Source organism: Ctenocephalides felis, unplaced genomic scaffold (genome assembly GCF_003426905.1).
Source record: "Ctenocephalides felis isolate EL2017-DRISC unplaced genomic scaffold, ASM342690v1 CF-g0.4_SCAFFOLD_03571, whole genome shotgun sequence".
Taxonomy (NCBI): domain Eukaryota; kingdom Metazoa; phylum Arthropoda; class Insecta; order Siphonaptera; family Pulicidae; genus Ctenocephalides; species Ctenocephalides felis.
In genome coordinates this window covers 3,910,182-3,930,643 of record NW_020539725.1, presented here as the reverse complement: position 1 = coordinate 3,930,643, position 20,462 = coordinate 3,910,182, and the positions used below count along the sequence as shown (strand labels likewise).

The following is a 20,462-nucleotide window of genomic DNA, read 5'->3' as shown; positions in this document are numbered from 1 at the left end:
AACTTTTAGAAAAACGGCGAAAGAAAAAATGCATGTGTATGTATGTATGTATGGATACAATTTTTCGTTCACGATTTCAGGCACACAGATCAACCGATTTGAATGATTCAATAAACTTTCAGCTTGTGCTGACGAAACGATTGTTTTTGAGAAAAGGTTTTTTTTATTACATTTTTTTTATTTTCAAAAAATATTTTTATTTTTGGAAGGTCATCTATATACTTCAGATAAATAATTTTAAATTTGCAATTCAGTTTATACAATTCTTACAAATATTAGACAATATCCTCCATTTAAATCCGATTGATTAAGTTTTATTTTTTTTACTTTTTATGTAAGCATATAAAAGTCGTCATTCAATTTATAAGCTCTTATATTTTGTCTATAACACACGAATAATGAAAGCTACAGTATCTATTTGAAAACATTTGAGATTTCTCGAATATTTCATTATGGTATGGGAAGTCCAGCAATTTCTCTTGAGGCTATACATGACTAGTTTTCTTTCAAATAACTTCTTAAGATATGTTACCTTGCATCTATTATTTTCAGGTATCGTCATCTTGTTCATCTGTCTACCTTGACGGCTCTGAATCTAGGGGCGCAATATCCGCCTCGATAGTCGTGACCTATGGCCGACGCGTGGGTCGCGCTCGCTACCGCGTTTGGGCCCCTCATACGCCGTTAGACGTATCCGTTGCAGACCCTAGATTAGCCCTGGTCAAAGGTTGGCGTGTTCCACCGGATTCCGATGCGGATCTTGTCAGGTAAAACTTTCACACTTGATTGATGGATTCTGTTTGAGTATTCGGGCAATAGACTGAAAATTTTGTTGTTGTTTTGTGTTTTATAATGTTCCTGAGAATATGAGATATGATACTTGAGGTAGATATGATATGATTCTTAACTTTACAAGGGCTCGCCCGTAGGTAAGCGGTTAAGAGCGACGGGACTTGTTTCAGAGGTCCCGGGTTCGATACCCACTTCGAGCAGCCTGTTGTCAGGCAGCAGTGACAACGATTTTCACTTGGAAATATAGATAGCAATATGTTTCCAAGTTAAAATAGCCCTTGCCCGGCATTGCTGCACCAATAAAAAAAAGTCAGCCCTATTAAATTAGTTCTAATAACAAAAATCATCAAATATGGATGGATTAACCATTGGGTTACCATCTGAAAATACGAAGTAAGAAGAAGTTTCAGCCCTACAGCTCATAGGGCGTAATGTTATGATTGCTGTTAAAAATATAATAATAAAAAAAACTTTACTTGTTTTTGAGATATCAGCAGTGAATCTTTTAATCCACGGACCTATAAGCCCCGCTCTTCCCAATATTCACTACATGAGTTTTTCTAATTACTACTATATTTTGAATATCAGAAGAACTGCTGACTAATAGTCGAATGGATTTTCACATTGTTGTATTTCAACGATTACTTTATCCGCTATCGATAAACTTTATTTAATCAGCCTTTAGTTACCAATGTTTATCAAAGGGACAGTATTATTCAAGTCGGATTAAATCATAACACTTCATAGAATCATATCATATATTGATTGTTGTAGAAAATGTAAATCGCATCGCTCGAGTTCTGATGAATAATTCTGTGTTCTGTTATGTCACAGAGAGCTTTTTAGAATAATCCTTGTGTAAAGCTTCTAGTAAGCTTGAGGATTAACGTAGACACGAGAAATGAAATGTATATCTGCTGCGGAAATATGTACATATATGCATATATATATATACATATATATGTATATGTATGTATGTATATATCTATTAAATAAAGAAGCATAAAGAAGTTTTTGTGAAGTCCAGTTTGTAACCGTCAGATGTTTTTAATAATTTTAATGTCTTTTATATTTTCATAAATATTTTAAAAATCAAATTCTCAGAAAACAAAATACATAATATAATTTAATGTCTATGAAATGAAAGAAATTTAGACCATTTAAAAAGCTTAATTTCTCAGTTAGGGAATTTATTATTAGAACTTTATTATAGAATATAGAATTATAATGAATTTTAGAAATAATTTTCACGTATTAATTGAATATGCACTCGTATATGTGTAATTAATTTAATCTTATCTGTACATATATAGTAGATATTATGAACGGAAGCTAGTTTTTTTAAAATAAATTTATATGATCTACGAATTATGTTATACGAAATAAACATGAATAGATGCTTTAACTAATATAACGTTTACCAAACTAGTAACAATGATTTCATTGTATTGTTTATTATTTTAAAAATAATCATTTTCTAGAAAAAGTCGGTGTTACAACTTAACTCGTGTTTGGGGCTTGTTGCAAGGTCTACCAAGGCGCAACGACAATAATACCCCTGATAACTTATTCTTTACTTATTTTTATGAACATTTCTGACATGTTAAGTCAGAATTACATGCAAAGTAATTATTTACATAAATCAATATACTGTTGTACAGTATCAAGATACTGTGTCTCCTGTAACACAATTTACATGTGCTCATATCTTGCAAACTATACATATCATTAATTCATCTTCATTTGAATCTGTATATAATTTTTGCAAGCTACAACTAGCCCCAACGATTTGTTTCAACTTAAATAGCTTGGCAATCACAAAATTTGTTACACATTGTCAAAGATTGATATATTTAAAACGAAATAAAAAATATAAAATTTGAAATTAGTTGACATTAATACTGCAAACCAAAATTTCATGATAGAATAATTTTGTATCACCTGTAAAAAATGACGGATCTACATAGTTCATTTTATTGCGTTGGCAAGCGAAACAGAACTATGACAATGTTATACTAGACGATTTACGTGTCTAATCAAGATAAAAAATATTTTAATATCTTTTCAGATCTTATTGAAAAACGCCCTAGTAGCCCTTAGCATCCCTATTATAATTTAGAGATAATTACCTGAATTATAGAAACGCAGTAGATTATATGTTTAATATGTAATTAGTCAAATTTTGAATTGGTGTTAATATATATGAATAATATATATATATATATATATATATATGTATATGTATATATATATATATATATATATATATATATATATATATACAGGTAATCCCCACATAACACGGTACTTTTATAAAACGAGTTCGCTCTAATACGGTAAGAGAATTGAGAAAAACCGCAATAAAATAAAAAATATAGCAAAACCTATAAAAAATAATTTTATTCAATATTAAATTTGTAAAATCTCCGTATAATAGCTTAATAAATGTGATAAAATTAATAAAAAACATAACTAATTTGAAACTTCTTATTCTATTAGAAAAAAATTCTAGGCTTATCCGAACAATTAGTCTTAAACATAGATCCTATAAATAAAATGAGCATAAAATTTTAATGAAGATAACTTTGCATGTAGTAATTATATGAATATCTTTTTGCTAAAGGCAATAAATAGCAAATATATTCTTTTGCAAAAAATAATGCATAGATCTGGAAGTAGTACAGAAAACTGCATAGAGGATAAGGATATCTAACAAAATTATGATCATGTTGGATAGCGCTTACTTATTAATTATGACTGAATCATATTATTTATGTAATATATATTACTTCTTTCAAACAATTAATAAATATAACGATATTTATTATAAATCAATTCTTGGAACGTAACTTCTTTTTTTGTACCGTCTCGTATAACACGGATTCACAAAACGCTCTAGTTTTTTGGAACATATTTGCCGTGTTATACGGGGGTTACCTGTATAATATAATATAATATATATATATATATATATATTATATATAACAAATGTATTCTGAGTGGATATAGATATTAATTTGGAAATATGAACAAACAACCCTTTTTTTTGCACTATTTTATTAAATAATAATTTTCACAAACGTTTCGAGACTAGGTTTGTCTCATCATCAGTGTGTTATAATTTAAAATTTAAAATATGGAAACCTAAATTAGCATTTTGTGTTATCCGCTACATGTTGTTAGAAATATTCAGTATATATATATATATATATATATATATATATATATATATTCAATAGATAAGTCCTGGATTTTTTCAATATATTGATTGTTTCTTTTCCGAACAGTAAATCCAATAATAAAAAACAATTTGTTTTTTGAAGATGTTTAATACGACGTTTCGGAACTAGGTACGTTCCATCATCAGGATTATTCTGTCAAATACAATGTTTTTTAAAAATATTGATTAACATTAATTAATGATGGTCAATACAGATTAATTAGAAAAAAAATGTATAAAGGAATGGATTATGTATCGGGGTAAAGAGTAATAAGAATTAACTAAAAAAGGTTTTATATAAAATTGAGGAGCAAAAATTATTTACCTGTAATAATTTATATATCCATATCACTAATATTTTTTTGTTGAAAACACTCGATTTTTTTGGAGGGTATTTGTAGATGTTACGACTACACAAGACTTAAACACACTGATATGGAGTTCTGTCGGCCAGATGTAAAGGACAACGTACATAGCCATAAAAAATCATTTTTGCCAGGAATTCCGTACGTTGTCCTTTACATCTGGCCGACAGAACTCCATATCAGTGTGTTTAAGTCTTGTGTGGTCGTAACATCTACAAATATCCTCCAAAAAAATCGAGTGTTTTTAACAAAAAAATATTAGTGATGGATATATAAATTATTACAGGTAAATAATTTTTGCTTCTCAATTTTATATAAAACCTTTTTTAGTTAATTCTTATTACTCTTTACCCCGGTACATAATCCATTCCTTTATAAAAATTTTTTCTAATTAATCTGTATTGACCATCATTAATTGATGTTAATCAATATTTTTAAAAAACATTGTATTTGACAGAATAAACCTGATGATGGAACGTACCTAGTTCCGAAACGTCGTATTAAACATCTTCAAAAAACAAATTGTTTTTTATTATTGGATTTACTGTTCGGAAAAGAAACAATCAATATATATATATATATATATATATATAACTATCAAGATATATATATATATATATATATGTATATATATATATATATATATATATGTATATATATATATATATATATATATGGTGTGTGTGTGATTTAAACATTAATATTCTTTTACAAAATATCTTCGGGTGTCTAAATTTTTATACACTTAGCAATTGAACTTTTAACACGATTTAATTTTATTATTTCAATATGCACATTTTAATATATTTAATTTATAAGTTATTATATTTTTATATAATTTATATTAATATTAGTGTTTCTTTCTCTTTTATTTTCATGTTACCAACTTGGTTATGCACCTTCTTCGAACGCCAATACGCTCTCCCACCAATGAACACGCAACAAACATACAAAAATCTTCAATTTTGAAACAAATCGATTGAATGTCACCAAAAACTATTCAAATACACTATTGTATATTAATTACTAATGTTACCAATTTAAAACAAAAACACGGAATTGGTTTTATTGTGAAAATATATTCGTCGAACGTTGATTTTTTCGCCGGAACACAGTCTGTATTTTTCTCACAGCGCGCCTTCTATCAAATCAACCTTGGGTTCCGGTTCCGGCAGGTACCGGAATGCAAGACGCCGGAAACGATCGTACTCTTTCGGATCGGATGTGGACGGACGCGGAGCGAGCGCCTGGAACAACGGACTTCACGGAAACGGTCATCAGGAGAGAACACAGTGCAGGTGGGTAAATTAAAACGTGTATTTGTTTTCTTTGGAGAAGATGTTATTTAGATAGAATCCGAAGCAACTTTAATTAGATAAAATTTAGAGTGAGTTATAGTAATAGAAAAAAATTGAAAATGAATATTTTTATTAACTTCCCGAAGGAGAAGTTTATGTTTTCATCAAAAAATTCGATTCGCTAATTTTATGTTTTCTCGACATTTCAAGCCATGAGACCAAATTTGGAAAAAGTATGTGTGTGTGTATGTGTGTGTGTGAACAGATTTTTTGCCGTAAATCGACGTTTTCTCAAAAATGGCTGGACCGATTTCAAAAATTTAAACGCCATTCGATGTATCGCGATGAGGACTAGCGTTTGCAATTTTGCACGACGATCAGCCAAGCCGTTTCTTCGTAAATAGCAGAAAAGCGAAAAATTTTTCGTCCACGTTTAAGCCCGGAATTCTGAATCGATTTTGAAAATTCAAAAACCGTTCGAAAGATATTGGTTGGGAATCGTGCTGATTAGTTTTTGGTAGAGATCGGCCAGGCCGTTTTCTTGTAATAAAGTGTTGAAAAAAAATTTACGACGATTTTTATGATTTTTTTTTACGGTAGATATCATAGTCTTATAGATCATACTAAAATATTACGGCTATGCGACAAGTCGTTTAATTTTAAAAATTCTTCAAAGTTGTCAAAAATTAGTATCATTTTTTTGGCATTTGCCAAAATTAGATCTTTTATCGACGTTTTCTCAAAAACGCCTGAACCGATTTCAGAAATTTAAAAGCCATTTGATGTATCTTAATGAGGACTATCGTTTGTCAGTTTTGTGAGACGGTCTGCCGAGCCGTTTCTTTGTAATTTGAAAAAAAGTGTTAAACTTTTCGTCCACATTTAATCTCAAACTACCGAACCGATTTTAAAAAATCAAAAACTGTTCGAAAGATATTAGTTGGGAATGATACTGATTAATTTTAGGTGAAAATCTACCGAGCCGTTTTCTTATAATTAATAGTTTACTACTATTGATTACAGCTTAAATCCACAAGCTATATATTTTCGATATCCCTGCTTCGTAATTTTTCCGCCGGCCAAAGCGCCACTAATATCTCTATCTCAGTCTCTCGACCAATAACGAAACAGCTCTTCGTGTTTCCTTATCTATATATACAAAAACAATTCACTCGTTAAAATTTTTCCAAGCATATAACATGTCTCGATGAGAAGAGTCCTTTTTTAAAAACTTTTTCATTTATTTTATTTTAATTTAATATTTATTTCTTAATAATTTATAGAATAAAAGATTATTGTGAAAAACAAATAAAATTGCTTATTTTAAAGTCGGATTGAATAAGTATATTATTTACACATTTCGGGAAGTTCATGCAACTTGCCTTAAGGCTAAATGCACCTTCAACTAGTTTATCTTTACGTTTCAAAGTCTTATGAATTTTTTTTATACTTTAGAAAAAAATTGATGTATGTGTGTTTGTATGTATGTATGCATATATATATATATATATATATATATATATATATATATATGTGTGTGTATCGGATACAATTTTTCGTCGACAATTTTGAAAACACAGATCCATCAATTAGAATGATTCGAAAAACATTTGATTCCTCTTGATGGGGAGATGTCCAATTAGTTTTTGGGCAAGGCAGGTCCAGTCGTTCTTAAGATATGGTGTAAAAGTGCCATAAATGGTAATTTAATTTCTGAGAGAACGAGGTGTCCGATTTGAATGATCCAAAAAACATATTACTTGTGATAACAAAAGAAAGAAATGGCTGAATTTTATAGAGTTTTTAATAATAAGTACATTCTTTGTTTACATTTTTGTGGATTTCGTACCAAGATTTATAATGTTTAACCATTAGACTGAGACGCAGCACTTACTCGCTTCGACATGTCGTCTCTAAAATAGCTACGCAGCGCGATTGCTTTAAAAAAATAAAAAATTTCAACTATTTCAAACTTCTTAAATCAAATTTTCTCAATGTTTTCATAAAGTTGTAAAGCTTTTAAAAAATGTACGGTTCGGCAACTTTTAGCAATTTGCCTTAAGGCACAATACCATGCACCACAAGTTAATTCTAGTTTTATAATTAAATTATTTAGTTATTAAATTTTGATGCACCCACGAGTTGTCGTTGTCATCGTGATAATAAAATATAACTATATCTTTGTATTTCTATGGCGCTGGTTAACTGTTATTGGATAGATGGATTTTCTTTTTTAAAAAGCCATTCGATGGAACTCGATGGGAAATAGTGTTTATTAGTTTCGAGCGATGATTAGCCAACCCGTTTTTTTGTAATTAGCAGTAAATATATTTGAATTCGATCTTTTATATAATATTTATAATTGCAATATATTTAATTATATTGAATTCTATTTGATCGCTTGAGAGAATCGAACAATGGTCAAGAAGAAGAAGTTTTGTGAAATAAATATCATATAGGTCTATTAACATTTTTTTATAACATAAAATATAATTAATTTATAGTTCATAAACTGAGTATATAAGAAATTGCAATATTATCTGATTTCAATTTTTCAGAGCTCGGTACCAACAAACCACAGTATCTGTTCACGCTCGCTTCTCGGCCGCCGATCCAGATTCGGGACGAGTCACTCACCTCTTAGGCAGGAGAGCATGGTTACGAGTTACTGATCTAGTTCTGCCTTTACTAAGAGTATCAGATCCTAGAGTTGCAACACTTAAAGGACGAACACTTCTGGTAAGTTAAAAATTTGATATCATTTATTATATTCTGGAGAGCCTTTTATTTGTAATTTACTAAAATTTATAACATTTATTTTTTTCATAGAAATGATTCGTTATTTTATTTTCGATATATTGATGTTAACTAAATATATATCTGCTCAATACCACGACGGCTGAAAGTTTCGTTCCGTAAAAAAATACATTTTTTGAGACATTAGTCGTCTTCGAAGTTGATACACCCATAATATCGATTTTCCAACTTTTCGACACCATTACTTAGTACGTTTTGTCTTTAGCCTCAAAATAGGTCTCCGTTTGGTCCATTAACTCTTCATCGGATTTAAATATCTGACTGGCGAGCATTATCTTGAGGTCGGCGAATAGGAAATAATCGCTGCGGTCAGATCTGGTGAATGTGGAGAATGGGGAAGCAATTCAAAACCCAATTCGAAGATTGTTTTTATTGTTGTGAATGATTTGTGACATGGTGCATCGTCGTCTTGAAACTTCTATTCTGGACGAAGATTCAGAAACTCTTTTGATTTCGACCTTCAGCGGCGCTAATAACTTTTTATAATAGTCGCTGCTAATGGTATTTTCTTTCTCAAGATAGTCGATAGATATTATGCTTTGCGAATCTAAAAAAACTGGCGCCATAACCTTTCCAGCTGATCGTTTGCGCTTTTTCTCGTTAACCGCGTCCAATTCACTAGGCTGACTATCTATTGAACTCCGGAGTGTAGAAATGAGGCAAGATTACATCCACGGATACATATCGACTCAAAAACCGAGTTTTGTTTTGCTTTAATAGCTTTAAATACTGCTCCAAATCATCAACTACTTGTTGCTTTTGATCAAATGTAAGCTCGCGCGTAAGACATTTTGTACAGAACTTTGTCATATCGATTTTCAGCTAACTCGATTAACTTCACTTTATTGAAGCATTGAAAATTATTGAAAACTATTGAAAATTATTTTATGTTTACGTCGGTATCTACCCTTCTTGACGTCCACTGGCTCCTGTACTCATATAGCCTGCGCGGAATTTTTCAAAACTTTCTAATGGGCCTATCGGTGCATATCCGGCCATCCAGCCGGATTTTTTTGATATTACCACACCTTTTCTCATTAGAAAGTAATGTTTCATTAACATACAAAAATCCTTGTTATCCACTATCTTCAAAACAACAAAAGTAGCTTCACTCTAAATGCATTTACTCCCTGACCAATTGCTCAATAGCTGCCAAACTTATATACGTAGTGTTTGAAAGTTGGTTCTAACTGAAAATTCTATGCATTAAATATTATTGGCGCTCTCAAATACAAACGAAATGAATTTTTCTGACGGCCTAATAATAACTTTGTATTCTAATAATTCATGATTTTTAATATACGTCTAAAAATTCAGGTTGAAAGCAGTGATTTCTTTGAATATTTAACAAGTATTAGAATATTTGCTGATTAAATCAATCAAATATAAATTATCGCAGTAAGTCTATAGTGTATAATAAACATTAAAAGGAAAATTAAAATATTAAAATGAAATTAAAGGTTTATGAAAGAAATAATATTATTCTTAAGTCATATTTAGTGAAGATATTAATTTACTATTAATTAATATTAATTATTTTATTAATTATATTATATTTTAATAATTATATATTATACCTATAAATATATTTGCTTAATCAGATTTTCTTACTACGTAATCATTATGCAACGTATGCTTTAATTTCTATTTCTTCATTTTTCGTATGTATGTAATAATCTAAAAAATATATGTGTTGTCACGATTTGTGCGAATATGGAAAACTAATTATAATAAAATCATTATATTTTTGCAGGGCCTATCTGCTGGCAGATGTGAAGTGCAGGCCGTTTCACCTGTTACTGGCCGAGTAATGGGCGCGAGGGAAGTGCGTGTGGCGTCTGATAGAGTTGCTATCGCAGGTCTTCGAGCAAATGTTGTATCAGGATTGCAACTTCGAGTTTCTGCTGCGTCAGATTCAGGAAACAGTAAGTATTAATAAAAAATAGTTCATTGATTGTCTTTTCAATATACATGAGTAGTTTGTCTAGTATAGAACGCGTGGGTTTAAGGTTAAGGACAAAACGACTTTTTTTATACAAATTTTGAAACCATTTCTTAAAACAATATTATACAGTAATATGAGTTTATTTTCTGTAAATATTGAAAAGTGAAACAATGTATTGTTTTTATATTTTCTACTAGTTATAACCTTAATTATCTATAAATCATAAGTTGTCAAAGTAATAGGATACTAATAACTCTAATAATGCAATGTAATATTTCACTTATATTTGTACTAAATGTGTGTGTGTGTGCGTGAATATAGAAAAACTATTTTTACTAATTATTGGCTATTTTATTATTTCTAAAATAACTAAAATTATAGTTACGCTAAAATTACTAAAGTCAGGTATACTTTTTGTTACACACGATTCAGTTTATTGCACACTACACTTTACGTGAAGTTGTGAAACTATGAGAAATCACTTAAGTTAATCAGAAATATTTTTTTGAATTTTTTATGAAAGCAGCTTGTAAACGTGTATAAAAGTTTCTCCCTCGATATCTCAGGTTGTTAAGTTATAATTTAACCTTTGTAACAGTGGTGTATAAAACACTGATTCGTTAGTATAAGTTATGCATTTGTTGCAAAGATTTTATTAACTACTATACTCATTTGCCACTAAGTTTTACTTGATGGAAGATTTTATTATATTAACTTTCCGAAGGAGAAGTTTCATCAAAAAATCCGATTCGCTAATTTTATGTTTTCTCGACGTTTCAAGCCATTCTGAATCGAATTACAGATTTTTTGCTGTAACTTACGCTTTCTCAAAAACGGTTGGACCGGTTTCAAAAATTTTAAAGCCATTCGATGTATCTCGATGAGAACTAGCGTTTATCAATTTTGCTCCAAGATCAACCAAGCCGTTTCTTTGTAAATCGCAGAAAAATGAAAAATTTATCGTCTAGCCCGCAATTCTGAATCGATTTTGAAAATTCAAAAACTATTTGAAAAATATTAAAGATCATTATTGATAGTTTTTTTCGACGATTTTTATGATTTTTTTGTTGACGATAGATACCATAGTCTTATAGATCATACTGAAATATTACGGCCCTACGACAACTCGTTTAACTCCAAAAATTCGCCAAAGTTTGCAAAAATTAATATCGTTTTTTGGCATTTGTCAAAATTAGACCTTCAACCTTTCGCCTGACCCGATTTCAGAAATTTAAAAGCCATTTGATGTATCCGATGAAGATTATCGTTTGTCAGTTTTGTGCGCCGATCTGCAAAGCTCTTTTTTTGTTATTTGGAAAAAAGTGTTAAACTTTTCGTTCACATTTAAGCTCATACTACCAAATCGATTTTAAAAAATAAAAAACATTTCGAAAGATATTAGTTGGGAATGATACTGATTAGTTTTAGGTGAAAATCTACCGAGTCGTTTTTTTGTGATTAACTGTTGAAGCCGATTTTTATGGAACTTTTTTGGGGATATATATATATATATATATATATATATATATATCATGGCCTTATAGAACTTACTTAAATATTACTGCCTTATGACAAGTAGTTTAATTTTGAAAATTGTTTGCTTTTAGAAAAAACTCCGAGTTACCGTGTTCGTTCGTTTATCAATTATGTGTAATTAGTCCACTCGGAATACTTTTAATGACCCATAAATTAATTTATTTTTTATTGATTAAGTCGATTATTTACACATATCGGGAAGTTCATATAACTTGCCTCAAGGCAAAATACCAACACCGACTAGTTTATTACTTGTTTATTATACATGTTACTATGCAGACTTTAGTTTGGATCTTTAGTTTTGGATCTACGCTAGCCCTCTTCAGGGTAGCAACCTTTCGATACAAAAGCGCAAAGCTATGAAGATCCGTCTAGATGAGAATACGTCCGAACACAGCCAACGATAAATGAATTGTAATACAAATTTTTAATTAATTGTTTGCATAAATAGGCATTTGTTTTTATAAATGTTTGTTACTGCTAAAGCATATCGGAACCACAAGCTCTTATTAACGTAGTGAACACATGCGCTCTAATTTTAACTGCCAATTTAAATATTCTTAAAAATAGAATTTTGTATATTGAGTAATGTAATTATAATAGTATGAAGAATGCAAAACAAAGCAAATTCTAAAATTTGCTTGATAAATTTATCTTGCCTATAAATTTTGTTTGGATCTATACAGTTCTGCATGCATTTCTGCACGTCGCGTTCTTCTGACATGTAAATTCAAATGATTTGAAATATTGCTTCATGCATTAAATATTATTACCATAAAAACAATAGGCGCATTTTACAGCATGTAATTTGTAATACATAGACATTTGTTTGAGATGCGCTCTCTTCTGTTATGTATCCGGTCATTACTTATATTTATGTTCAACTTTCAGATAAATATATATAGATATATATATATATATATATATATATATATATATATAATTAAATACCCTCAATGTATATATATATATATATATACATATTTATTCGAAGTACATCTGAAGATCAAATTCCTGAACGTTGATATTTGCATAGTTCGAAGGACAAGAATTTCTAAATGGTATCGACATATATTGCTCTATTTTGATCGCTATATTTTAAGTAATAGGGCCAAATTATCTCGTAGTATATTGATACACGATAGGGCCAGACACAAAGGTTCAATTTGACTTCGAGCAATTATATTGTAAAAACCACTTACAATATAATAGCTACATTATTCAAACAATGCAAAATATGAATTTCTTGGGTATAGTTTTTACAGAGATAACACGATATATAACAATGATCTGGTATTTCGTCAAATATTCATCAGCAGAGTTGGAATAAGTATTTATTTAATATATTTGTTCCAAATGCTTTATTTTCTTTTTTTTGTTGTAAGAAGCAAGGTCATGGCTGGTTATACAAATTTTTCCCTCTATTTTCAAATATTGTTATTGACAAATTTTTGACTTTACTTGTTTTCGAGTTACCGGAGGTAGACCTTTTACCTGCGGAACTTTAAGCTCCCTGTACCTAATACTACGAGTAAGCAATAATTCGTTATAGAGCATAAAAAAATATAAAATTAAAACTAGCTGTACTTTAGTCAATGTTGATTTGTTTGAGTGACTCACTTATGGACTCTTTGCATAAATACGAAATATCCCACAATGACTGAATTATCGTAAATCAATCTTTCAATAAACTTCCCAATTTTATCCAAAACCAAACGTTTTTTATAAATAAATTTGTTTTATCTTACTGGCTTATAGTAAAAGATACTCATAGATAAACAAGTATGAAGATACTTACAGTTTGACATAAAATAAGCAATTTAATCGCGTTTTTATGGTTTTGCCTTATCAGAATAAATTATAATGATTTACATAATTCATTGACACCTGATTCATAATTATTTGCTTTAGTTGAAGGATACGTATTTCATTATATAATTTTGGCGGTTTAAAAGTTAGTGTATATTATTATATTACTTCAATAGATTTAATATTAATGTTTTTTCCAGGTTGGGCTTCTTCGGGCAATTCCAACACTGGCGGAGATGAGTACATTGCAGAGACCTCCGTTACTAGAAAACTAACAGCTCAATATCAGGAGGTATAGTATTAATATTTATTATAATCTATTATCTCATCTATAATCGGCCATGAAAAGGGTCTTCAGTGTATAGTCCCTTTACGGACAACCCCCATATCGTGCAGAAGCGATATCAATTTTTACTTGGAAATATAGATCTTAAATGTGTTTTCAATTGAAAATAGCCCTTCCCGGGCAATGCTGGCTGCATCAAATTGGATAATTAGTCAGGCCTATTAGAAAAATTCTAATAATGAAATTATGAAATGTGGATGGTAATCATCGATTGGTTAATATCTAAAAATACGACGTAAGGAAAAGTTTCATTCTAACAGCTTAGAAGACGTAAGGTTTTGATTGCTGTTAAAATATGAGGAAAAATAAGTAAAATTTATATGATTTTTTTTCAATACTGGTTGCTTACAATATTTTGTATTGGATTGTTCACCATGTTTCATATTATATATAATTCGAAAATAAAAAATTTGCGATAAATAAATTTTGTTAAAATATGAAAAAATTGTTTTACATATATTATTATTAACCCTGAATCATTTGTATTTTATAAAGCAGCATTTGAATTTTAGTTGAATGACTACAGAATTGTAAATAAATTGTCGTTTGAACATCAGATACATTAGTATATTATCAGTTTCTTTATCTGCTAAAAAAAGCCTAAAAATGTTCATGACAATTACAATAGTAAACCGCGAATTTGTTAACTAGGGTAAATTTGTATTTATTTTCAGGGTCTTCTGGACCTGGACGTAGTATTTTCTGATGGTTCAGTAACACCACTACGAGACATTGACCGTGATGCGTATTCACTTCGTGTGCAAAGTTTGGATTCTGAGGTTGTTGCTTTTGCGCCAATGCTTGGATCTTCTCACCCAAGAGTCATAGCTGTTGGAGAAGGTCAATAGAATGATTTTTAGTTAGAATCATAATAAATTTTACTGTTTTTAAATATATTAATTATCAGTTTTTATAAGTAAAATACATATGATATACTTTAATTCAAACTCCAGGTAGTGGGGATTTGCTACGCGTTACGTTACTCTTGAACGAGCAATGCAGGCCGAGATTACGACATTTTTTGAATGGGCATCCTCGTCCAGGAACTCCACTACCGCCAATGCCTCACGGCGCAGTTCTGGCAGAAGCTTCAGTAGATGTGCAAGTGGATTTTGCACAGAACGATGTTGGGGATGTAAATCACTGGGGTAAGTTAATTGTTGAATTGGTTGTTTTGGTTGATATACATAATTAACATATCAAAATAACCAATACATATTTGACGAAATATTGATTGACTTTATTAAAAAAAATATGTTTTTGTAGTAATTTTTCTTCTTGTAATAGTTCTCATCCATTTCTTACCGAAGAAAAATTATTTTAATTGATTATATCGACCAAATATGCTTTGTAAAATAACATGCAAATAGCTAATCGTTTCTTGATTTTTACTCAAACTATGAAATGCAACGCTCTTAACATTTCTCAAAACGTAAGAAAACCGGACTATCATCGCTACCGGTTTGATACCGATACCGGTTTCAAAAATTTAAAATCCATTCGATATAACTCGAGAAGGACTCGCGTTGATTAGTTTCTGTTAAAAAATTTGTCCATGTTACTGTCTACAATTCTGAATTGATTTTAAAAACCCAAAAAACGTTTGAAAGATATTGGTTGAGAATTGTGCTGATTAGTTTTTAGTGGAGATCGGCCGACTCGCGACTGTAACTGTAGATTTTTTTTGACGATTTTCATGAAACTTTTTTTAAACATAGACATACCAAAACATTACGGCCCTACGACAAATCATTTTATTTTCAAAATTCGTCAGAGTTTGAAAAAATGAGCAGCACTTTTTCGACGTGAGTAGACATTAGAATTTTCAAAAACTTCTAAACCGATTTTAAATATCTGAAAGCCATTTAATGAAATTTCATAAGCATGCCCAATTTTTTATCTGCGTTTCGGCCAAAAAGCCTGAATCGATATTGGAAATTGAAATCCTATTCGAAAATTATCATTTGGAAAACGTGCTAATTAGTTTTTGACAAAGATCGAAAAACTTTTATCGTTAAAACTTTTTTTGACGATTTTAATGAAATTTTATAGGCGTTAGAGTACATGGTCTTAATGGTCCAAATACTATAGTTAGTCTAGTTAAAATTTGAATTCATCGGCAGCTTTTAGAAAGTGTTTGTTTTTCAATAATGTGTAATAAAAAATGTGCAAAATAGAATAATCTGAATAGTTTCTCAGGTAAATTACTCATAAATTAATATATTGATTAATTATCGATTTCGAAGTCGATTATTTACACATGTCGTGAACTTATTGCAGCTTATCTTAAGGCCAAATGCCACTTCCAACTAGTTGAAATTTTATTTGTGATATTTTTTGTAGCTAACAGAAGGACCGATGCGGTTCAAAACGACAGTGCAGCACGAAGGAAAGGTCGCGGTCAAAATAATATGGACGATTTGCAGGACATTCTAATCAGTACGTATTGCTTTTTGTTATTTTTTGTGCTATATTAAAATAATATTAATGATTTAATGTTATAAAAAAACTATCATTGCAGATATACCATTACGAGATTCGGCACAATCGGGATTAGGCTTGACTTCCAGATCTGCCAGGCCGAGATCTAGTCCACGACGAGAAGACTTATCATCTTTAGAAATTGGAATGTATGTCTTGTTGGCAGCTTTATGCTTTGCTATAGGTGAGATAATTATTTGAATTTTTGTGATTTGCCTCACATTGATATAGAAAGATTTTGAAGTTATTAGATTATATTTTACTTCATTAATTTCCCGAAGAAGATTTGCTAATTTTTGTTTTCTCAACTTGTCAATTAATATTGAATTGAATGAAACCAAATTTGGAAGAAACATGTGTGTGTGTGAGTCCGTGTGTCTATGTGAGTCGATTTTTGATAATTTATCGACGTTTTCTCAAAAAACGGCTAAACCATTTCAAAAGTTTAAAAGCCATTCGATGTTTCTCAATGAGGACTATCATTGTTCTGTGCGACAATCGTTTCTTTGCAATTAGTAAAAATTGTGAAAATTTTCGTCTACATTCAGCCCACAATTTTTAAAGGATTTTAAAATTTCAAAAACTGTTCCAAAGATATTGGTTGGGAATCAATATTCGTTTAGTTGAATAGGTGAATTTTTTTTACTATTATGATGAAACTTTGTATAACGATAATCTTTATAGTCTGGAATAACGTACTAAAATATTACAGGCCTACGATAAGCAGTTAAATTATAAAAATTAACCATAGTTTAGAATTCTGCTATGTTTGAACAATTCTAATCAAAATTTATGCCGAAGCATATGCACGTGCTTTACATTGGTAGCGACTGATTACATTTTACTTCCGCACATGAATATAATACATTTTTATAAGACGAAATCGATGAAATAAAATACGTTAAACAAATTGATCTAATTTATATATTTACACATATTGTAAGTATGTTTGAAATACATAAATTGGAAATCGTATAGATTATTTTTTAGTGAAAGTGAAAATTTTATTTTCCATATAACATTTTACCTAAATAACTGAATTTCAATTTTTATTAATTCATGTCGAAAATTTTGTGCAACTTGCTTTAAGGCAAAATGCTACTTCAGCTAGTTAACTTTCCGTAGGGTAAGTTATAGTAATAGCAAAAAAGTCAAAAATGAATTTTTTTGCATATATTCACGTTTTGAAGGTTTCTGAACATGTTGGCACAGTTTGGAAAAATGGATGTATGTGTGTGCGTGTGTGTGTGTATGTTTGAGTACAATTTTTCGTCCACGATTTCGGGCACAAGAGTCAACATTTGATTCATATTGGTGAGATGACGTGCTGATTAGTTTTTGGCAAAGGCAGATCTAGCCGTTTCGAAGATACGGTGCAAAAAGTGCCAAAAACGGTAATTCAGTTGAATTACGGTTTTTGGTGGACGGAGTACCCGATTTGAATGATTCAAAAAACATTTTACTTGTATTGACGAAATGAAGAATTGATCAAATGATAGCTAATTTTGTTATAAATTTGTTGGGCTCCGTATTAAGATTGCTAATTTTTAAAGTTCTCTTTTACGGTCTAACAAATTGTGTAAAAAGTGTAAGCAAATTCAAAATTTTCAGATTTTTTTTTCAAAATTTCAAATAATATACAATGTCTTATACTTCAAATATGAATTTTAAATTACAATTCAGTTTGAAAATGTATATATGTATTTCAAATGAGCTATTCTAATCGTAAGAAATATATCCTCAGATGGATTCATTCCGTACCTCTTACTATGTAAACTCTCTCAAATGTTTGAAGCGATAAGATTGTCACTGCATATTTTGTGAATGATATATATATATATATATATATATATATATATATATATATTAATTGTTTAATATGAACAAAACAGCACTCAGATTTGTTTAACACAACTTTATTTTATGATTACAGACGTTTCGAGACCATGGTGTGTCTCATCTTCAGTGTAATTTCAAAAACAGTTACTTATATACTACACATTCTTTAATAATTTATTTAAATTTCATTTAATTTTTGATATACAAAAAACACCAACTATTCCCTGCAATGCTTGACACAGTACTAAAGAAACATATAACACTTACAGAAATATTCTAAACAAATTTGAAGTACTTATCTAGATGGAGACAGAATAGGTATCATTATAATGTAAACAAAAGGAGTGCTGTCGCATACAAAAATCGATAAAAATGAAAAAACAAATTAATTCATTGAAAAGAATAAGATAAATGAAAAAATTTATAAATTATTAATGATGTTTATATAAGTGTCATGTAAAATATTTGTGTCGGTTCTTAGATTTATGCTATTGTTAGTCCGAACTATTAACATTGATTCTGCCATGCTCCGTTTAATTAAGTCTTTCTCATGGAATAAAATTTGGGGATTGTCAAAATCAAACTTATGGTTGTTTATATTAGCATGATCCACAAGTGTACTTTTAAATTTTTTGTTATCTATGTTTTCACATTGTAATTCATGTTGTCTGAGTCTCTTTTCTAAGTTCTGGCAGGTCTGGCCAATATAAGAGCAATTACAATCCAAACAATTTACTTTATAAACTATATCTTTCTTTTTTGTTAATGGAGTTTCATCTTTAATTTTGGAATATAAAAATTTTAATTGTTTTAATGAAGAAAAAGTAATACGAATATTGTGTTTTTTGAAAAGTCTTTTTGATAATTGGTTAAAATTATTGTCAAGATATGGAAAATTAATGAAAAAAGTTTTTTCAGGAACACTTGTTTTGCCAGGCTCTTCCGGTTTCTTATCAAAAGGTTCAAGTAATTTTGCGACTCTATTTTTAATAATTGGACAAATTAACTTATATGGAAAATTATTGCCAAGTAGGATCCTTCTAACTAATTTTATGTTTGTATCATAAAACAGAGGATCAGATATTAAAATAGCGTGATCTACAAGATTTAGAATGGTAGAAATTTTTATATTGAGAGGAACATGCGAATTAAAATTAATGTATCCCCGGACCAACTATCTTTTCTGTACCAGTCTGTATAACATACACCGCCTCTATTAATGAGTTTTACGTCAAGAACCTATGGTTTATTTCAGATATGTCGATGACACATTAATATTACTTAATAAAAAAGATATAGATAATGTTTTCAACAAATTCAATGAGTACAATTCTTTTTTACAATTCACTCAGGAACTTGAAAATGATTCGACGTTACATTTTCTTGACGTAAAACTCATTAATAGAGGCGGTGTATGTTATACAGACTGGTACAGAAAAGATAGTTGGTCCGGGAGATACATTAATTTTAATTCGCATGTTCCTCTCAATATAAAAATTTCTACCATTCTAAATCTTGTAGATCACGCTATTTTATTATCTGATCCTCTGTTTTATGATACAAACATAAAATTAGTTAAAACGATCCTACTTGGCAATAATTTTCCATATAAGTTAATTTGTCCAATTAATAAAAATAGAGTCGCAAAATTACTTGAACCTTTTGATAAGAAACCGGAAGAGCCTGGCAAAACAAGTGTTCCTGAAAAAACTTTTTTCATTAATTTTCCATATCTTGACAATAATTTTAACCAATTATCAAAAAGACTTTTCAAAAAACACAATATTCGTATTACTTTTTCTTCATTAAAACAATTAAAATTTTTATATTCCAAAATTAAAGATGAAACTCCATTAACAAAAAAGAAAGATATAGTTTATAAAGTAAATTGTTTGGATTGTAACTGCTCTTATATTGGCCAGACCTGCCAGAACTTAGAAAAGAGACTCAGGTAACATGAATTACAATGTGAAAAAATAGATAACAAAAAATTTAAAAGTACACTTGTGGATCA

The 20,462-nt window shown here is 29.7% G+C and overlaps 1 protein-coding gene across 1 annotated transcript in view; it reads left to right on the top strand.

The window, feature by feature from the left end:
• Window positions 1-20,462, top strand: part of LOC113385494 — a 296,450-nt gene that overhangs the window by 264,331 nt on the left and 11,657 nt on the right. The window contains exons 12-20 of the mRNA XM_026623351.1: window positions 553-767; window positions 5,493-5,675; window positions 8,234-8,414; window positions 10,246-10,417; window positions 13,983-14,074; window positions 14,803-14,968; window positions 15,082-15,276; window positions 16,472-16,567; window positions 16,650-16,793. Of these exons, the coding sequence (XP_026479136.1) occupies window positions 553-767; window positions 5,493-5,675; window positions 8,234-8,414; window positions 10,246-10,417; window positions 13,983-14,074; window positions 14,803-14,968; window positions 15,082-15,276; window positions 16,472-16,567; window positions 16,650-16,793 (1,444 nt within the window). The remainder of the gene's footprint in view (window positions 1-552; window positions 768-5,492; window positions 5,676-8,233; window positions 8,415-10,245; window positions 10,418-13,982; window positions 14,075-14,802; window positions 14,969-15,081; window positions 15,277-16,471; window positions 16,568-16,649; window positions 16,794-20,462) is intronic.